Consider the following 20,255-nt stretch of genomic DNA (forward strand, 5'->3'; position numbering starts at 1 on the left):
ATATGCCAGAGGAAATCACACCGGAGTATGAACAGGAATATGCAAAAAACCGGAAGGAGAAAAATTCCGGCAGAGTTTCGGTGCAGGAAAAATTGGATCCATTTTCTGAAGGTGTCATTGTCTATTTATAGACAACGTAAAGTCACGTTCCAAAAGGCACCTATTCGACGACGAAACAACACATCCGTTGGACACGAAAAGATACATTCGTTCGACACGAAAAGACACATTCGTTCAACACGAAAAGACACCCATTCAAGGAGGAAACAACATGTCCGTTAGGATGAAACAACACATCTTTTAGGATGAAAAGATACATCTGTTTGTCGACGAAAAGGCACACATTTTCACTACCAAACTTCTTATTCATAACCAATAGATTGTCTATACAATTTATATATATATATATATAAATTCCAACAAATACTCTCTACACACGTATTCTCAAAGGATAACATATAAGTGAATTAATTTATTCATACAATACAGCGGTTATTCATATTTATTTCATTTCTCTACGACCATGGTCTATGACTTAATAATTTGCTAATGTGTGTTTTTTGCCTTACATCATCCATGTTAATGCCGTTGAATAATACCCTGATAATACGTTTGATTTTCGATTCCCATGATACGTCGAAAGTATCATGACATCACATATATTGATGCCGGTGGTTTTGGCCTTTTGGACAAGAAAACGGGTTTTCTCTTGCTCTCTCTCTCTCTCTTTTCTTTTTTTAGACTACTCTTGCTTTTTAATTTCAATATAATGTTGCCGTATAATTAATAATTGGTTGTAGCCAATTCTTCTGAAGGAATTAGATCATAAAAAGTATACTACATATCTGTTCGTTTCCATGTATACACGGAATAATGTTTTTTAAGTACATATAGTGTGCTTTGAAACCAAAATATTTGGTGAAATAAATGAACCAAACAACGTTGATCATTAATAATGACTTCGGTATTAAATTACAACTCTGTCAAGATACAATATCATTGTCAGTTATAACGAAGAGTAAAGGCATTTGTAGGGTGTATTTAGCACTTGCATTATCACGAAACACGTACATATACATAATGCATTTATTAGAGGAGAAAGCTTGAATATATTAAAGACAAATTGTATAAATATGCAAGGAAAACATGAAATCCGCCTGTGGCGCAGATGAGGGAAAAGTGGAAAACATCTCCTAATTTATGATCCATTTCAATATATATATATATATATATATATATAAAAATTTATAAGTGTCATGTTACATGACACAGAATATTTTTCTTACTGACTTAAAAAAGTGAGAGATTCATTTTATTTATTTTTTTTTTTAATGGAACCCACTGATTATTTATATATATGGCATGACACATCTAGTAGGATGTAATATATACTCATAAAACCCATATATAAAAAGTGTTATAGGTTTGTTAACATGTGTCACAAAATAAAAATAATAGTAATTCCTCAATTAAATGATGAAAAATGAAAATTAAAAGCCCAAGAGAGGAGTTATGACCGTCTAAGAGATTTTACTGACTATCATTAATTAGAGGAATATAAAAGGAAACACCATTCTCCTAACAAATCATAATAGATTATCTTTATTACTTAAATCATAAAGTACATAGAGGATAATTAATATATTGGATCGGTTTGAATTGGATCGGTTTTCATCAACCCATTCGAAATCCGATCCAATCCAATTAAAATTTGCAGTTTTTTTTCGGTTTTTAATTTTTCGGTTTTCGGTTTATTCGGTTATCGGTTTTTCGGTTCGGTTTTCGCGGTTTGAATCGGTTTGAATCGGTTGATGAACACCCTTAGTCACAACTCATAAACCCAAAATGACATTTTTTGGAATTATTGACGCAGGAAAAATATTTTCCCATTTATTATTTGCAACTTGAAATTGTGGTTTCAAGTACAAACGATCACGGACTGGTTTTTTTTTTCTTTGGAAATGACAAATTGCATTCAATATCCATCACCTGATAATAGTGCTTAGCTGGATGCAGAAGAAAAAACCTTTTTGGCTACATTAACATTGCTCTATCAGTGAACAGATTCTCCACATTCAAGAATTTTGTGAGTTGGGCCAAAAGATGAAAAAAAAAAAGTAAAAATTTATTGCACTGTACACCACGACGAATATGGAGTATTGACCTTATTTTCTAGTCCTAAAAAGGAACTGTCACGCCATATTGAAAACGACCTAATTTAATTTAATATTGTGTACTGTATTTATGACACCAGGCACTAAGCTCTTAGAACTAAAGACTTGAAGGAAGTTGGCTTAAAGTAGTAGTGGTATAGCCATTCGAATCGATACGATGTAATAAAAATTTGATATCAACACAAATATATTTAACATCAACACAATTTAAAATTAAGTTAAAATCTTTGATATGAATAAGATTCATTTATTTTATGGGTTAATATCACATGACACGAATAATTAGTAAATTCAAATTGTGTCACTTTATGTGTATTGACATGACACGATACAATATGAACAAGACAAAGAGAAAAAGAAAAAACCACTAAAGATGCTGCGGGTAGCTTCAATTATTGTTTAAATCCAGAAAGAGAAAAAGAAAAAACCACTAAAGATGTTGCATCCCTTCCAGAAACTCCAAAATTTAAGCGGTGGCATTTACAGTTATATCATAAAACAATTTATACAATCCCAGCTAAGAGAACTACCATAATAATAATTGTTTTATGATTAATGTTTTCCCATTATGCTCCAGCGCAATTTAAAATTGTTGGTATGCGACCAATAATAAGACAGCTTTCTGTTTGCGTGTTAAGGTGGAGGAAGAAGTAGCTTGGTGTTAATAGCAATCAAAAAAATTTAGTTATGTTGTTTTATCTTATGTTAGTGAAATAAAATTATAAGAGAGACTCACAAATAATTGGAGAAAAAAAAAATAAAAGTGGGACTTAACTTGATTATATATGTGTAAAAATTTGATTTAGTTGAATGAAATAAATATAACCCTAATATTAATTACCTGAGAATCATAAAATAAAAAACAGCACAACATGGTTTGACACAAATATTCCATATATAACATAGACATGACTCCTTTATTATACCAACTATATAAAGCACATCCTTTATAGTCACTCAGTTCATATTAGGGGATAAAAATAAACCTTTTTTATATTATAAGTAAAAGTCCATATAATAAAATATGAACCTAAATTTATTACAAAATTTAAGATCAGTTCATTCAACTCTTGTTTAGTTTTTATTTTTTTCAAATTATTAAACTCTTCTACAATTGAATATGTACTAAAATTCAAAATAACTTTTTTTTAAATATATGTAATTAAAGAATCATCAATTAGTCTTCCATTCAATTTTAAAGTCTGTTTTTGATTATCTTTATGGCTGATAAAGCTCTTTTAATAGCTGCGGTAGAAATTGAAAGAATGAATATAAGTCTAATCACTCTATCAATAAAAAAAAATAAATGATTGATGATCCAGTTTTTGTCAGCCCTCAACATAAATAAGATGTAATTGATAAATTATTCAAATCTGAATGTATAGGAATGTCGAGTTCAAAATGTTATAACTTCATCTTCAAGTGCAACTTATCTACAAGTTTGCAAATATCATCATTATTAAATAACTTCTAACCATTTCTTGTATATAAACTCATGCTCAAAGCAAGTAACTCGAGTATTATCATTGAATTTGATAATCAATTATAGCAAAAGAGATATTTGTCGTATAAAATTTTTCTATAAAAAAATCATCATGTTCATTTCGAGTACAATCTCTCTTTGTAATATATTTTGTAATCATATCTAAAGTGTTAATGTCATGTTTTATGCAAAATTCTTGAACTTGAACCAATAAAACATCTCAACATGTCTTTCTTAATTTCCAAAATAGCTCTTTTATAGTTGAAATTAGATGTTAAGCATTTGATATAGCTTGAGACTTTCGTTACAAAGCTTGGCAAAGAACTGAACTTTAATAATACTCACAAGGTATCTAATTATTTTTACCCCAAATACACCTGATTTTCAGCTCAAGTATATCTTTTTTTTTTAGGGTATATATATATATATATATATATATATATATATATATATCTCATGTTGCATGAGGTAATTATCTCATGCAACAGAGACAAGATAGTGGGGTCTATTATTTTTAAAAAAGTAAAAAGTAAAAATAGTGGACACCGCTATCTTGTCTGTGTTGCATGAGATAATTATCTCATGCAACATGAGATAATTATTTTTCATATATATATATATATAGGGTTCTTTTGACTCCAGAGTAAGACTTACAAGTCGTACTCTTCACCCTAACCATTGATTTTCGTTTATCGAACGGTTATAGTTTAAGAAGTTATATTAATTAATTAATTATTAATTACACTATAAATGACAACTGTTGATTTCTGTCAATCAACGGCTGAGATAGTCTTACTCCACATCCTAACCATTGATTTTCGTCTATCTAACAGTTATAGTTTAAGAAGTTATATTAATTAATTATTAATTACACTATAAATGACAATTGTTGATTTCTGTCAATCAACGGCTGAGATGTGGTTACTTTGGAGTCAAATGATCTCTCATATATATATATATATATATATATATATATATATATGTATGGGTCAGAAATATTTTACACCAGTGTAAGTTACACTCTCAATCTTATCCATTGATTTCATTTATATCTAACGACTCAATTTTTTTAGTAATGTGAGCAATTGGATACAAATGAATCAATGGTCAAGATTGAGTGTAAGACTTCTAACTCTTACACCGGTGTAAGAATATTCTGCCCCTATAAATATATGGGATAAGATCAACTTACACCGGTGTAAGAATAATAAATCTTACACCAAAACTTAACCGTTGATTTTCGTGCATCTAACGGTTGAGATTTATTGAAAATTAAAAATTAATTAATGAGTGAAACCTAATAAATCTTATCCGTTAGATGCAGAAAATCTATGGTTAAAATTTAATATAAGACTTATTATTCTTACATGCACCAGTGTAAGATGATCATGCCCCTATATATATATATATGTATATATATATATACATATATATATATATATACATATATATATATATATATATATGGGTAAGGATCATTTTACACCAGTGTAAGTTACACTCTTAATCTTGTCCATTGATCTCATTTATATTTAAGGGCTCAAATTTTTTAGTAACGTGAGCCATTGGATACAAGTTGATCAATGGTCAAGATTGAGTGTAAGACTTCTAACTCTTACACCGGTGTAAGAATATCGTGCCCCTATATATATATATATATATATATATATAAAAAATTGAGGCGCACCCTAACGCCTCCCTATGTACGCTACATGGTGTTCACAATAACTCCAAAGAAAAACAGCACTATCCTTCGAATAAATTGTCACATTGACACTAGTCAAATTTATGTTATTCATTAATGATGTTCACAATCCATCAATTCAGCAAAAATATAAAGTATAAGAAAGCCATTACCATGAACAGGGCATAACTACATATTTATGCACAAAGATGAGCTCTTGCTTAGTAACAGTAACACCTCAGTTCAATGATTTTGTTATAACATCTTAATTTAATGACAGTTTTAGTGCTGTTTGAAAAATATATTTTTAGCTTTTTTTTCTCCTTACAAATAGTAGTTTAACTAAATATATTTTTATAGAAGTTTTTATTATAATTTTTTTATTATAATGAATAAAAAAACTAAAGCTAAAAGTTCTAAAAATGAGTTTTTTTAGAATATACATTAACATTTTAGAGTTTTTATAATTGTTTTTTTAATTTTACTCTTATTCTAAATTTATATTTATCAAAAAAAATTTTACCCTAATAATTTAACCTAATAACAAATTATTTAATCTTCCCTTACTCAAAATCCTTTTTATATAATCAATGAATAGTTTATAACTTTATTTTTTAAATTTTTTTCAACTTGACCTTAAAAGTAACTTGTACCTTATTCTTAACCTCATAGCTAGTGTAGTACAAATTAAATTATATCATTTTTTTTTTAATTAATTGGTTCTACAAAGATATAGTTATGAACTTATGATGAGCTCCCATTTTACATCTGACGACGTCGTTTTGGAAGAAAGAACCGGTGAGTAAGGGTGCTAAGCACAATCCCAACAACAAGAGCTAGAAAGATCGAGAAAAAACAAAAGAGAGTGAGAAAGAGAGTGATGGCATCAATGTTGCGATCGTTCTGTGTGAAAGCACCGCGTTTGTTGTTCAACTTCAAGTTGAGGTTAGTTAACGATGGTGGTGGAGGCCAGTCCTTAATCACAAGAGCACTCTCCTCCGCCGTGTCGCCGCCGTCGAAGGCTATTATATACGAGGTGCACGGGCCACCGGACGCGGTGACAAGGTTGGTGGAGGTTCCACCTGTTGAAGTGAAAGAGAATGACGTGTGTGTGAAAATGTTGGCTTCACCTATAAACCCTTCTGATATCAATAGAATACAAGGCGTGTATCCAGTGCGGCCAGAACCACCTGCAGTTGGTGGCTACGAAGGAATTGGAGAGGTTCACTCCGTGGGTTCTGCAGTTACCTCTCTCTCTCCCGGTGATTGGGTTATTCCCTCTCCACCCTCTTTTGGTGCCCACTTTCTCCTAAACCTTCAAATTTCCTAAAATTCACTTTTTTTTTTTTATTATATTTGGAAATTTGATTTGTTTATTTATTTATTTATTTATTTTTGTGGCTAAGTAAGGGACATGGCAGACATATATTGTGAAGGATCATAATGTGTGGCACAAAATAGACAAGGGTGTACCTATGGAATATGCTGCTACAATTACTGTTAATCCATTGACTGCTCTGCTAATGCTTGAAGATTGCATTACTTTGAACTCAGGCATTGCCCCTTTGCTACAATTCCTGATTTTTTTATGCTTATGAGTATTTGTTTTAACTGTGTAATTCTGGGTATTAACAGGAGATGCTATTGTGCAAAATGGGGCCACCAGCATGGTTGGCCAATGTGTCATTCAGCTTGCAAAATCTCGTGGCATTTACAACATTAATATTATAAGGGACAGGTACTCATTTTAAGGTTCTTTGCAAGTTTATTGAGCTTCTGAATATTGTTTTAGATTATGTTTTTTTATTATTATTCTTATTATGATACAAATTTCTCTCAAAAATAAAAATAAAAAATTGTGCTGCAGGCCTGGTGTTGATGAAGTAAAAGAAAGACTTAAGAATTTGGGTGCTGATGAAGTTTTCACTGAGAACGAATTGGAAGTGAAAAATGTCAAGAGTCTCCTGGTATATACCTTGACTAGTTATAGTTGTTTTGGCCAATGTTGATGATAGTCATTTCATTGGTTAAGCATTTGGGTAGTGTAATGTGCATATGATTCTATCTTTATTTTTTGAAATTTTGCACTTGTTTTCCTAGCAATAGCATACTAAGGAAGCTGACAAAAAACAAAATTGTTCTGAAGAATTATTATCTATATTGAATTCAAATGACTTATTTGGCATCAATTTGACGTGGTAGGATGGTATACCTGAACCTGCACTAGGATTTAACTGTGTTGGTGGCAATGCTGCTTCTCTGGTTCTCAAATTTTTGAGGTATGACATGAGATATTGGGTAAAGTCTTCAAGAGTGGAAAGTTTCTCTGCTATTACTATGTATCATTATTATGAAGATTTAAACAAGTTTATGCCTTGCAGACATGGAGGAACTATGGTGACATATGGTGGAATGTCTAAAAAACCTGTCACTGTATCAACTTCATCCTTCATATTTAAGGTCAGGCAGTCACTTCCGATCATTTTCTTCCCTCTCGAAATTGATATTATGCAGCATCGTTTTTAGTTAAAATTTTGATATATCTTGGTTTTTACAATGACTTACATGAAAAATAAAGACAATAAATCATGGGTATGTAAAGTCGAATCAAATTAAAATTGCCAGTAAAAGTGGTGATTGTCTGACTGAGGAGTTTGTACCTTCCACTCATATACATGACGGCAATAGTTGGAACTTGGAAGTGGTTAAAATTAAAAAGGTTTCAATTTAAGAAGTTACTAAGATAATTAACCACAGCTCCCTGAAAATTGATGATATATTATATTCTGTCTGAATGTGCAGAAGTTGGGTATAAACGTTTCTAGTAAAGTAGTCCAGGCCACTTAACCTGGGTGTCTTGCAAGATTACCGGAGATCAACTTTGGTCTAGGGAGGCCTTAGCTCAATAAATAAGTGTGAGTTGACGAACCTTCTTATAGGTCCCTATTTTTAGCTTATAAACCTTTGTTGTTCAAGAACAAGATAACCTAGCAGTAAAAAGAAAATAAAAAAATGAATTATAGGTGCCTGCAGCTTCTCTCCAGAGTTCCAAGGGCATATAAGTCATGTTTGTCAACACAGCTATCTATCCACTGGGTACTTTATTATTTGTTTGAGTGATATAAAACTCTGTCTAGCAGACTCAATGTTATTGAAGTTGTGTAAATAACTTTAAGACATAATTCTAGAGTTGTAGTCCTTTCATAGTGCTGATATTCTGTACTGGTGTGGTGTCGCTTATTGAAGAATTAATGAATATAGATATCAAGATGCCCAGATATTTGCATGAATGGGTGAAAATTACTAAATGAGTTATGAATTCTCCCAACGTATCTTCACTTGCCTGCTTGGATGACCAAATAGCTTTTTTTTTTTTTGGGTAATATAATCCGAATGTAGTGCAGAGGATTTCAGAATATCAGTACCCTTTGTTTGGAATGGCATCTCTATAACTTAATGTTTAATCAAACAAATTAGAAAATGAATGGGGAAACGGCAAGAAAAAATAATCATGTTGGACCATGACCCTTGGGATCTCTTAATATCATAATTTATTTGTGGCATAACCTTCCAAATGCGATGTGCCTCTATTCGTACTAGAATAGTATTTTGTCTGGTTTATTAAATGTAACCATAGGTTAGATCCATGTATTCGCAGGAACTTTGCTTGAGGGGATTCTGGTTGCAGAAGTGGTTGAGCACAGACAAAGCTGAAGAGAGCAGAAGAATGATAGACAGGCTTTTGGGTCTTGCACAAGATGGAAAGTTGAAATACAAGTATGTCTTCTACCTATCATGAAATTGTAAAATTTGTTATATATCCTTTCATCTTTGTTTCTCAGTTGATTTCATGTACTGGTCACCATGTTTGCAGAATGGAATTGGCTCCCTTTAACGATTTCAACACAGCATTGGATAAAGCTCTGGGAAAACTCGGGAGCCAACCTAAGCAAGTGATCAAATTCTAAATATGTGGGTTATGGCTTTAAGGCATGTGGTTGTTGGAATTATATCTTTGGGATTACTATTTCTACAGTGACTGCACCTATTGTTATCTACGGTGGCTGCCAAAACGTCACCGTTTCATGCTTAAACAATTAAAAACATCTAATTGGGGTTTTCATTCTCTCTCTACTACTAATCACCATCCCTAATTGTTCCACAATTCATAACATCGACGAAGGCAGCGACAATTGTAGAAAGAACCAATTAGATGGTACTTGTACCTAACACATTTGAATAATTTCGCCCGTTTTATATAACAATTATGTTGGTACTTGATCAGTATCTGCAATGCATGCATTCCTTCCCAATAAACCAGGCATTGACATTAGTCAAATGTTGTTGGTACAAGTACCATCTAATTGGTTCTTTTTACCGTTGCCGCTGCCTTCTTCGATGTTATGGATTGTGGAACAATTAGGGATGGTGATTAGTAGTGGAGAGAGAATGAAAACCACAATTAGATGTTTTTAATTGTTTAAGCATGAAACGGTGACATTTTGGCGGTCACTGTAGATAACAATATGTGCCGTCACTGTAGAAATAGTATTCCCTATATCTTTTTTGTGGAGAGGGTGTTCTGTATTTTATCTTTTACTTCTGTCTCACTCTTAAGTATCACATATCATGTAGAACCCCATTTGTAAAATACACAAAAAGAATAATCCCCAAATAATTGTTATCGGAATTCGGCTAAGCTACGCACGGGCATGTTTGGTATAGATTTTGCAGAGTGAAGAATGCGTTTGAAGCAAAAATATTGCCTGAAACCTTATGCACATTTACGTCAATGTATAGCTTTCATTAGATGCACAGCTAGGATCTTTTGACACCTCATCTGAGAGCTGTTAGATCAAAAAAGATCAACGACTCTGATTTGCAAGCATGTGACACCGTTGATCTTTTCTGATTTAACGGCTCTTAGATGAGGTGTCAAATTTAAAATTTGACACTGGTGTCAAAGGATCCTACCTCTTAGATACAACCAATATATTTTTGTTTTTCAGAAACTCGAATTGAAGCCCTTGTCATGAAACGCGGTGTGTATCTGTATTTATTCAGGTAAAACTATTATTGTCTCCTAAAATATTTTGTCCTAATTTTATTTGCTATTTTTGTCAAAGACGCAATTAGGGATATTCGCGGTGTGGATTGAATCGATTTTGAAGGTAAAAATCATCTGATCCAGTCCCTTCGGTTTGATCATGTAATCATCCATTCGGTTTGATCATGTAATCATCCATTCGGTTTGGATTTTTTTTCAAATCTTATCCAATCCAATTCAATTTTTTCAGTTTGGATTGGATCGGTTTTTGATTTTTTGAAAAGTCTAAAATTTATATGGTAATTTTTGTGCAAATAATATATCTTTTGTATGTATTGATTTTGTAAAGTTTGTATGATGATTAATGTGTAATCTAGAAGTATCAGTAAACGATAATTTAATTTTCAATACAGTACAACAAAAAGTTGAATTATCATCTTTTACTTCCAATAAAAAATTTAGAATGTGGTTGTCTGAGATATGAAGCAGTCCAAATTTTCATTCTATAGAGGAGTTGCTGTAAAACAATAACCCATGCAATAAAAATGTGATATATCTTATAAAAAAAAATCATAACATAGATCAAGTACAATCCACTTTCTTCAATATGATAGGTTAATAGGTCTTGGATTTAGAATTTTATTATATGATTTTTGGGCTATAATTGGAGAAAGACCCAAATAAGTAGAGTGTAAGGTTAGGAAATCATTAGATCGGTTTGTATTGGATTGGTTTTCACCAATCGAGCCGAAATCTGATCCAATCTAATTAAATTTTACGAATTTTTTTTACTGTTTTTAGTTTTTCGGTTTTCTTATCGGTATTTCGATTTAGTCATCGCGGTTTAAATCGATTTGAATTGGTTGATAAATATCCATAATATCCATAACCGCAAGGTATTTTAAACCCGAAATAATTTTTATTAAGAACGTCCTTGTAATATTATTCTTCACTTTTTTTCTATTAACTGAATGGGGACGGTTATACTTATATGCACCCATATTTTGTAAATTTGCATTAGTTACTACATTTTTATTCATAATTTTTTTTAGCCGAAGTAATGCTGAGGTATTTACTATTTAATAGTGAAATTCCCGTCCAATCTTGAAATGAATTTACTAGCTCAAGAATGTCTACGTTCAACAAGGTTGGAAAAAGCTACTGACTTAAAGCTCTCAACCTATCCGAAACGCAAGCAAACATTCTCGGGTGAAAATATATATGAAAAAAAAAAAACATTTCACCCAGTGTATCACGTAACTTATATGTGCTTCAAATGAATGGCAGGAGTGCAGGACAAAGCCATTAATTATTACATTGTTTTATTGATCGCAGAATCACCTTCTAACTTTCAAAATGTTCTTTTGAGAACCCTTTCCTTGAAGAAATAGAGCCTTCGCCATGTAAAGCGGACGGGACCCATTAAGCACTCTCCTTTGCCAAGATGTAGTCCACAGCTTCTTCTACAGTGTCAACAACCTGCACAAGCGAAGTTAATTAATTATAATCACCCTATTTCACTTCAGAATGGTAACATTGGTCGCTAAATCTAAATAGTAATAAGGCTACGATATAGGGTGGTGTTGCCTTGATTACAACCCCCCACAATTTTCACACAAAATTACGATTTGTACAATTGAATCCAAGCTGCGTTATAACCATGGCCACATTTCCTTAAAACAGGTACACTCCATGGATATGGCGACATAATGTAAGTGTGTAATAACCACGTGTCCTCCGTCCTTTTTTCAAAACAAATAATAATAATATAAAAAGTATAGATCATTCTGGTTCTTTATTATATATGTCCAACTTAAGGATTGCTAACCCATTTTAGTTTTGATCAGGCTACCACTAGTTCCCATGATAGCACTAACAGTGGAAGAAAAGAAAAAGATGCATTTCTCTATCATAGTCTCCAACTATTCATGACTGCCAATTCCAAAGAATTTTAAGAAAGTGAGAGGAAACAAGGAATAACCACTTGTTAGATTCTACCAGAGGAATGTGAAAGGAATTACCAGATCTGCTGGAAATTTGTCATGATTTTCCCTCCCCTTGAAAACCCCAGTTCTCGTAAGAATGGAAAACCAAGGATGCCCAGTCTGAAATGCAATATTTTCATTAATAGTATAATTTGTCAGCAGACAACTTTACTTATCACACTTTTGAAATCTAACTCCAAGAGACATACCTGCCGTGCACCTTTAATATCAACTACAGGATTATCTCCAATCATGTAAAGTGTTTTAAAATATTGAGCATTATTGTGATTTATATCATAGAAATCATCATAAAGAGGTGACGCAAGTTGCTGTAACACAATTTCTGCATTCTTGAAAACAGATGGATGTGGTTTGCCAAAACAAGTGTACTCCAGGGAATGAGGGTGAATCCTGCATAAAGGTAAGGTTTTAAAAGCCTAAATATGAATTAAATCAGCACCAAGCCACTAAATTAATTTTACTGCAGTTTTGGTATTATGCTTAATTAGCTTCTCATGTTTCCATGTATGTATGTAGATAATAGGCACCCTTACCTATTGAAGATGGATTCTAATGCAATCCTGAAAGCTCCCATGCCCAGACGTTCAGAAGGAAATTTAGTCTACCTTTTGTGGGACCTTGTTAGTAAGTATAATAGTATAGTACATCAAAAGGGTTCCTATCTTTCTGCAAGACTTATCTGTAGCAAATATCAACCAACCTGGTATTCAAGGTCATCATTTGCAAAATATAAATGCGGTTGTGGTCCAACATTTCTTCCAGGAAGGCCTCCTGTTTTAAAGATGTCACAGAGAACCTGAATGAAATGCCTTGATCAGTTCACAGATCTACCAATACCATGCTAAGAACATCAAATCTAAGAACTTTTCAAAAACACAGAGAAGTAGAGAATGTATTTTGTTTTTTTCTCACTTCTCAGAAACACAAGCCAAGTTATAATTCAAATATGATTAAACTAAAACTAGTAAAGTAGACAGCTGCTTGAAAGCATGAAGTGTCAAACTTAGTTGAATGCTTCTGTTCTCAACTCTGGATCCTTGTATATATTATAGCATTTCCTTTTCCTGTTTCTCTTCTTTCTATTTTCTTCTTTTTATTTCACTTCATTTCTTTTGATCTTGCTATGAAGACAGAGGTATGGATCTCAAGTAGCCCAAACATAGACCACTCGCTATTATTCTCACACCGAACGACATATTTTTATGACATTATATCTAATATACTGAAATCTAAACATAGAAGTAACCTAACACTGCTCATTTTGCTCTACTGAACATCCACCAAAGTAGATGACCTTGAGCCCTGAACCAAAAGCTATGAACAGTTTAGATCCCAATCAAGGGAGAGACCAATACCACCTAATCATGCTTCTTTGTGGGAAAGAAATGGATGCACAATGGTTAAGCTTTCCATTAACTTTTCAATGCTTACAGTACAAGCTGTTTAATTATATTATTGTTCTTTATAACCTGTGATTCATACAAATAACCATAGAATCATTGTAACCTGTATGTCCCTGCTCCAGTCAACAGGGTCACTAACTATGAATGCTGCTCGAACCCTTTCAGAGAAGACATCATTCCTTGGAGCACTCTCATTAAACTTTGCATTCTGAGTAGCAGCCAACTTGGTTGTCCATTTCTTGTATGGTGCTAGTGGATCAATATCTTCAAAGCATGATGCATATTCATCAATTGAAAGAACATTTCTGAAGATAAAAATCAACATGAACAAAAAAACAAGACATTAAAGATGATGATGGATTGCTTATTCAACATTTTCATGAAATATAAGACCAGACAAATATCTCAAAAACCTTACTTAAAACCATATTCAGACATCACAGAAGCAGGTTCCCCTTTTCCCACAGCAACAATGAGTTCATTCTCAAATCTGTGAACTGAAAATTCTATAAGATAAATATAATACTATAAATTAGGCCTGAAGAAATGCATGTTAACCATATTGGTTTCAGCGTATAAATTCACTCGCAACCAGCTCAGATAAGATGCATATGCATACCTATTGACCAATTGTTTAAATGGTGAATGACCCTGTAAAACCTGCATAAAGATCACAATTTGGTTAAGGGAAGAACCTCAGCAATGTCAAAAGAGAATTTAGGGAAACAATGTGAAAAATGCAGTCACACGTGGCTTTTGAGAGAGAGACGTGCTTGCAGCAAACATACCAGAAAATAGAACCACACACGTATAGATCATTATACAGGGCAAGAGAATTGTCAGGTACTGTAGATTACTGCATATTTCCAAAATCAATAATTGAAATCCTCCTTGGTCCTAAACTATCCTCCCAATCACAAAATGAAGAAAGTATCGAATGCTTTTTACGTTCTTAAAATATTAAATGTATCTATTTTCTTTTCATTTAATGCGTTCTTTATTAAGTATCCGGGTGATGTTTTAGGACGATATAGCAAAACTCTACCATCATACCTGTGAAGGTGAGACGTTTATACCCAAAAGTTGACTTAGCTCAAAGGCTCTTTTAGCTTCAGGAAAGCCACCACCTGAGTGAAAGGTAAAATGAAATCAACATTAAAATAAGTACCGTATTATTTCAAAACAAAATAAGGAAATTTCAAAGATCCATCTCAAACTAATGGCACAGAACGGGGAAATTTCGAGCAAACGTAAAAGGAACAAATAAAATTGGAGGAAGAACTCGCCATTGGTGAGGAAAACGTAAGGGATTTTCAGTCTACCTGACAACGTAAACAGATAAAATAATAATCATGAGTCACTGATGGCGAAAAAGAAATGACGGAAATGGATACAGAGTTTTTTTTTTTTTCACCAGTGGCGTCGTATAATCTTCTCAGGGCTACCGGAGAACCACCGACGGGAGTGTTTCCGAGCAGAATGACACCGTCGATGTCGAAAGCAATGCCGAATGAAGGCCTGTTAGTGCTAGATCAGTTATCAAAATCGAAGCCGAGTGTAATCATCCAATGCAAAAAAATAAATAAAATAAAATAATAATAATGAGAAATATGAGGTTTCACGAATCACAAACCGTTCCGAACGCTGAGAAAATGAGCGTAAAATTAGATAGGAAAACGTGGTTGGCTTTCTAGCTTGGCTCTGCCGCCAAGCTTTGGTTATGAGATGAAAGCTCATCGTTTCAGTGATTTTTTTCGCAACTTCAGAATCAGCGGAGAACGAGAGCAAAAGTTTGGTACTCACTTCCTCATAATTTCTGGCTTACCCTCCAATAGCTAGTTAGAGTTGCTCTTGCGGTTGTGGCCAGGTGTGTCATATGGGTTGGCCCATAAATGGAAGATTGTGTTGGGCTTGGCCCATAAAAGTGTAATTCAAAATGAATTAGCCCATCATACCAGGCCCAAATTGGCTTCTCAATAGCACTGCAATTACATATAAATTTGGGGAGAGGAAGAATGAATTAATTTTACTAAGCGGTTTTGACATCCACTAGAATTAAAATTAAATAAATAGAAGTTTAACAGAGAAATATGTAACCCAAAAAACATGATATATTATTAAGGAACGATTAATAAAACTTGGCCGGCCGACACATCATCATACACATATTATTTACAAAGTCAAGTTCACACGAGTCCTACTACCCTCACCAACTTAATAATATCATTGAGTGATTACGACCCTCACGTGAAAACGCAAATGCTTAGGGAAGAAGGAAGTGATTGAAGGTCAAATAGCATATGCCTACGCTCGATCTAGAAGGAGGATAGCTAGGCAAGGTATACACGTCGACGATTGCAGCCTATAATTGGCATTATATTGAGGTAAAGTAGGAGTTTATGTTCACACCAAGGAAATACGAGGAACTCTCTGCATCTGACTAAGTTTTCCGCATAATAAGAAAGAGAAGGCAATACATCCTTGGAGTGAAAACTTTTAATTTTTTTTTTTTTTTTTTTGGGTAAAAGAAAACTTTTAATTTTAATTTAGTCCTGATTTGGAATTTATATCATAATCGACTCAAAGAATTAAAGTTGTAAAAATATTTAAAATCAATTCGTCTCAAAGAAATAATTATGATATGTTCTGAGTTCAACCTGTTTTACTTCTTGGACTTGTAGTTGCTTCCGATCTAAATATGGTTGAACTTGCCCATATCTAGCGTGGAGCCCAACTTTGTGCCCAACACACATCATCGGCAACTACTTGTAATTGTCACAAACATTGCTGAATAATTGTTCTCCACCCACGATCTTATCCCGTAATTGTTTATAATGGCTGTTATAAATACACACACATTATGATAAAGGGAACTCATTACGAAGAACTGGAAATATGAAGCACTCATGTCAAATATGTTCACCATAACATTGACCTAAACACTTACCCATTAACCTAGTTGGTGTTCACTCAAAATAGGATCGTTATTATTATTAAAAAAAAAAAAAAAAACAATTAGAATTCACCTGGATGAAATTCGTGCTAGGCCAATTATTATACTTGAAAGGTCATGTTTTGGTAACCTCAAAACTTATGTTAATTAAACTTATTTTCTATAATGACAACGTCAATTCAATTGACTTGTATAGTTGTGCTGCTATTAGAAACAGGTATGTGACACGTAAACCAGAGATGGAACTCTGATGACTTTCATTTTCCAATTTTTATCTCGTTTAATTAGAAAGTCAGACAGAAATATTCTAAAAGGTTAATCTAACGTTTTATTAAAAATCGTACTTTAATCAATACGAGAAAATAATCAATTTCTTTAAAAAACATGAGAATACGTTCAAAGATGTTAAGGAAAAAACTTAATCGTTAATATAACAACTGTCTTTTTATTATTTTTATTATTCCGACGTATCTATGTTCATTATTTTATACAATGACAGCGTCAATTCAATTGACTTATACAGTTGTACTGCTAGTTAAAAACAGGTATCTGAACCTACTAAAAAAAAAGGTATCTGACACGTGAACATAAGATGGAACTTTGATGACTTTCATTTTCCAATTTTTATCTAGTTTAATTTCAAAGTCAGGGATAAATATTCTAAAAGGTTAATTAATCTAATGTGTGATTAAATGTATTTTTTTAGCTATGACTTATTCAAAATCGTACTTTAATCAATACGAGAGAAATAATCAATTTCTTTAAAAAAACATGAGCATACGTTCAAAGATGTTAAGGAAAAAACTTAATCGTTAATGTAATAACTGTCTTTTTTATTATTCCGACGTATCTATGTTCATTATTTTATACGATGACAGCGTCAATTCAATTGACTTATACAGCTGTACTGCTAATTAAAACAGGTATGTGACACGTGAACCTAAGATGGAACTTTGATGACTTTCATTTTCCAGTTTTTATCTAGTTTAATTTTAAAGTCAGACATAAATATTCTAAAAGGTTAATCTAAAGTGTAATTAAATGTATTTTTTTAGCTATGACTTATTCAAAAACGTACTTTAATCAATACGAGAGAAATAATCAATTTCTTTTAAAAACATGAAAATACGTTCAAAGTTAGTTGTTAAGGAAAAAACTTAATCGTTAATGTAACAAGTAACAACTGTCTTTTTTATTATTTTTATTATTCCAACGTATCTATTCTCATTATTTCATATAATGACAGCGTCAATTCAATTGACTTATACAGTTGTACTGCTAGTTAAAATCAGATATGTGACACGTATACCTAAGACGAAACTTTAATGACTTTCATTTTCAAATTTTTATCTAGTTTAATTTCAAAGTCAGACATAAATATTCTAAAAGGTTAATATAATGTTGAATTAAATGTATTTTTTTAGCTATGACATATTCAAAATCGTACTTTAATCAATACGAGAGAAATAATCATTTTCTTTAAAAAAAAAAAAAAAAAAAACATGAGAATACGTTCAAAGTTGTTAAGGAAAAAACTTAATCGTTAATTTAACAACCTGGCGGAGATTATCTTTATTGGGGAATATATATGTCATGTAACATGATAGTAAACTTTAGTAAACTTTTTTTTCTGGACAAAAAGATTTTTGTGGATTCTACTATAAAAGAAAAGAGTTTTATAAGAGTTATGTTATAGGAAAAGTGATTGTGTAATATTATAGACATTCGTCATAATTTTTTCTTTTTCTTTTTTTTTTCAAAAAGTGTGAGCCCCACAAAATATTGTGTGTGTAAAAAGTTTGTTGTGTCATGTTAAATGACAAATACAAATCCCCAAAGAAAAATAAAAAACAAAAGAAATGTCTACACGTTTATCCATAAATCAGTAAGAAATTTGTTTTTTTTTTGTCATGTTACATTCTCATTTTTATTGTAAAAATAAAAGATTTTATTAATCTAATGTTAAAGGAGATAAGTTATCTCATGTCATAGAGATAGACTTATGAGCTCCACCTCCTGAAAAAAAAAAAAAAAAGTGACACAATTATGAAAAAGTGTAAGAAGCAAAACTTATCTTATGTATCATAAAAATAATTTTTCCCAAAAACAAATGGCATGCATAATTAATCAAATAAAGCGCAAAGAGGATATGGGTTAAAGTACAATCATATTGCTGATTTGAGAACACGTGATAGAATGTATAAAGATTAAATAGATAAAAAGGTTAACTTTTTAAAAAGTAAAAATAAAAATAAAAAGCAATCAAAGGGGAATCTAGACAAATTAAATTAAAAACAAATTATTGGTAAACTTCTAATAAAGGCTGTGCACTTTTCTGTGTTTTGTCGTCAACAATGCGCAATAATAATTGGTCGAAGAAACAACTTGCATGGACCTGTCTTTTTCATGAATACATAAAAGATGGTTGGAATTAGGGGTGTTCATCAACCAATCCAAACCGATTCAAACCGCAATAACCGAACCGAAAAACCGATAACCGAATAAATCTAAAATTGAAAAATCGAAAACCGAAAAAAATCGCAAATTTTAATTGGATTGGATCGGACTTCGGATTGGTTGATGAAAATCGATCAAATCCAAACCGATCCAATATATTAATTTCTCTCTTCCTAATTGGGTCTTTTTCCAATCATAACCTAAAAAATTCTAAACCCTAACCCATCAACTAAATTCAAGAAAAAACTTAGTCACATCTCATTAACAAAATTTCATATATGAAAAGCTTCATATCTCATTGTCAAAAAAAAAAACTATATTGTTGTTTCCTAATGATTTTGTATTTCAAAAAAAGAAATTACAAAGCCAATATATACAAAAGATGTTATTTGTACGATAATCATGAAACAAATTTTAGGATTTTCAAAAAACCGAAAATCGATCCAATCCAAACCGAAAAAAATTGGATTGGATCGGATCGGATTTGAAAAAAAATTCAAACCGAATGGATAATTACATTATCAAACCGAAGGGATTGGATCAGATGATTTTTGCTTCCAAAATCGATCCAATCCAGACCGCGAACACCCCTAGTTGGAATTGGAACCATTTCGATTTTTGTTGGCAATTTCTTGATTTAATTTTATTTTGGTAAAAAATTATGAGTTTCGCTAATTACTTTTTATTTTAATTCCAGCTGACCCGTTTATGCTAAGTAAAATAATATTAAAATATATACTTAATACTAACATGTAACTATCACATTTTTTTAAAAGTTCATCTAGATTAATTTTTAAAAAACATAAATTAATTATCCAAATCATCATTTCATAAAAACAAATATTTTATAACTTTAAAAGTAAAATTTAAAGATAAATTTTTTTAATTAATGTTGCAAAACACTGATATACAAATGAGATTTATTCGACGATCTACGGGTCAATAAGATAACCATAAGTCTGGAATCTGCATTAATACTTCCTTAATAGCTAATTAATTGATGTTCCTACTTCGTCAGAGCTTTGCTTTGCTTCCTCGAAGACGGAAC

The 20,255-nt window shown here is 32.0% G+C and overlaps 2 protein-coding genes across 3 annotated transcripts; one reads left to right on the forward strand and one right to left on the reverse strand.

Moving 5' to 3' along the window:
- Positions 1-6,143: 6,143 nt before the first annotated feature.
- On the forward strand, positions 6,144-10,580 carry LOC133297007 (enoyl-[acyl-carrier-protein] reductase, mitochondrial). 2 transcript variants are annotated; one of them, XR_009749587.1, is made up of 9 exons: positions 6,144-6,636; positions 6,752-6,895; positions 6,977-7,079; positions 7,209-7,308; positions 7,544-7,620; positions 7,723-7,801; positions 8,144-8,256; positions 9,000-9,118; positions 9,216-9,227. XR_009749587.1 is itself a non-coding variant. In XM_061496053.1 (8 exons), exons 1-8 carry the CDS (start codon positions 6,222-6,224, stop codon positions 9,307-9,309), a joined length of 1,131 nt encoding a protein of 376 aa, XP_061352037.1. In that variant the 5' UTR covers positions 6,147-6,221; the 3' UTR covers positions 9,310-10,580. The 2 variants fall into 2 exon arrangements, 1 of the variants encoding a protein (XP_061352037.1); XM_061496053.1 differs by lacking the exon at positions 8,144-8,256 and having other exon boundaries at positions 6,147-6,636; positions 9,216-10,580.
- Positions 10,581-11,514: 934 nt separating this feature from the next.
- LOC133297010 (mitochondrial hydrolase YKR070W) lies at positions 11,515-15,602 on the reverse strand. The gene is made up of 12 exons (XM_061496056.1): positions 15,431-15,602; positions 15,212-15,315; positions 15,084-15,119; positions 14,851-14,924; positions 14,417-14,457; positions 14,216-14,287; positions 13,901-14,102; positions 13,095-13,190; positions 12,928-12,995; positions 12,583-12,784; positions 12,410-12,493; positions 11,515-11,867 (listed from the first exon to the last, which is right to left on the reverse strand). Exons 1-12 carry the CDS (start codon positions 15,532-15,534, stop codon positions 11,811-11,813), a joined length of 1,140 nt encoding a protein of 379 aa, XP_061352040.1. The 5' UTR covers positions 15,535-15,602; the 3' UTR covers positions 11,515-11,810.
- Between the last annotated feature and the right edge of the window lie 4,653 nt (positions 15,603-20,255).

Source organism: Gastrolobium bilobum, unplaced genomic scaffold (genome assembly GCF_033153095.1).
Source record: "Gastrolobium bilobum isolate Gb01-03AN ecotype WA unplaced genomic scaffold, APGP_CSIRO_Gbil_v1 utg70214, whole genome shotgun sequence".
Taxonomy (NCBI): Eukaryota; Viridiplantae; Streptophyta; class Magnoliopsida; order Fabales; family Fabaceae; genus Gastrolobium; species Gastrolobium bilobum.

What these genes read in the sequence shown, in the direction of transcription:
- LOC133297007 (XM_061496053.1), top strand. Translation starts at nt 6,222, where the DNA reads ATGGCATCAATGTTGCGATCGTTCTGTGTGAAAGCACCGCGTTTGTTG. An exon ending in CTTCATCCTTCATATTTAAG is followed by an intron (nt 7,802 to 8,999) that starts GTCAGGCAGTCA and finishes ATGTATTCGCAG; the next exon opens with GAACTTTGCTTGAGGGGATT. An exon ending in GATGGAAAGTTGAAATACAA is followed by an intron (nt 9,119 to 9,215) that starts GTATGTCTTCTA and finishes CCATGTTTGCAG; the next exon opens with AATGGAATTGGCTCCCTTTA.
- LOC133297010 (XM_061496056.1), bottom strand. Translation starts at nt 15,534, where the DNA reads ATGAGCTTTCATCTCATAACCAAAGCTTGGCGGCAGAGCCAAGCTAGA. An exon ending in AAGATTATACGACGCCACTG is followed by an intron (nt 15,120 to 15,211) that starts GTGAAAAAAAAA and finishes TTACGTTGTCAG; the next exon opens with GTAGACTGAAAATCCCTTAC. An exon ending in TTTAAACAATTGGTCAATAG is followed by an intron (nt 14,288 to 14,416) that starts GTATGCATATGC and finishes TTCAGTTCACAG; the next exon opens with ATTTGAGAATGAACTCATTG.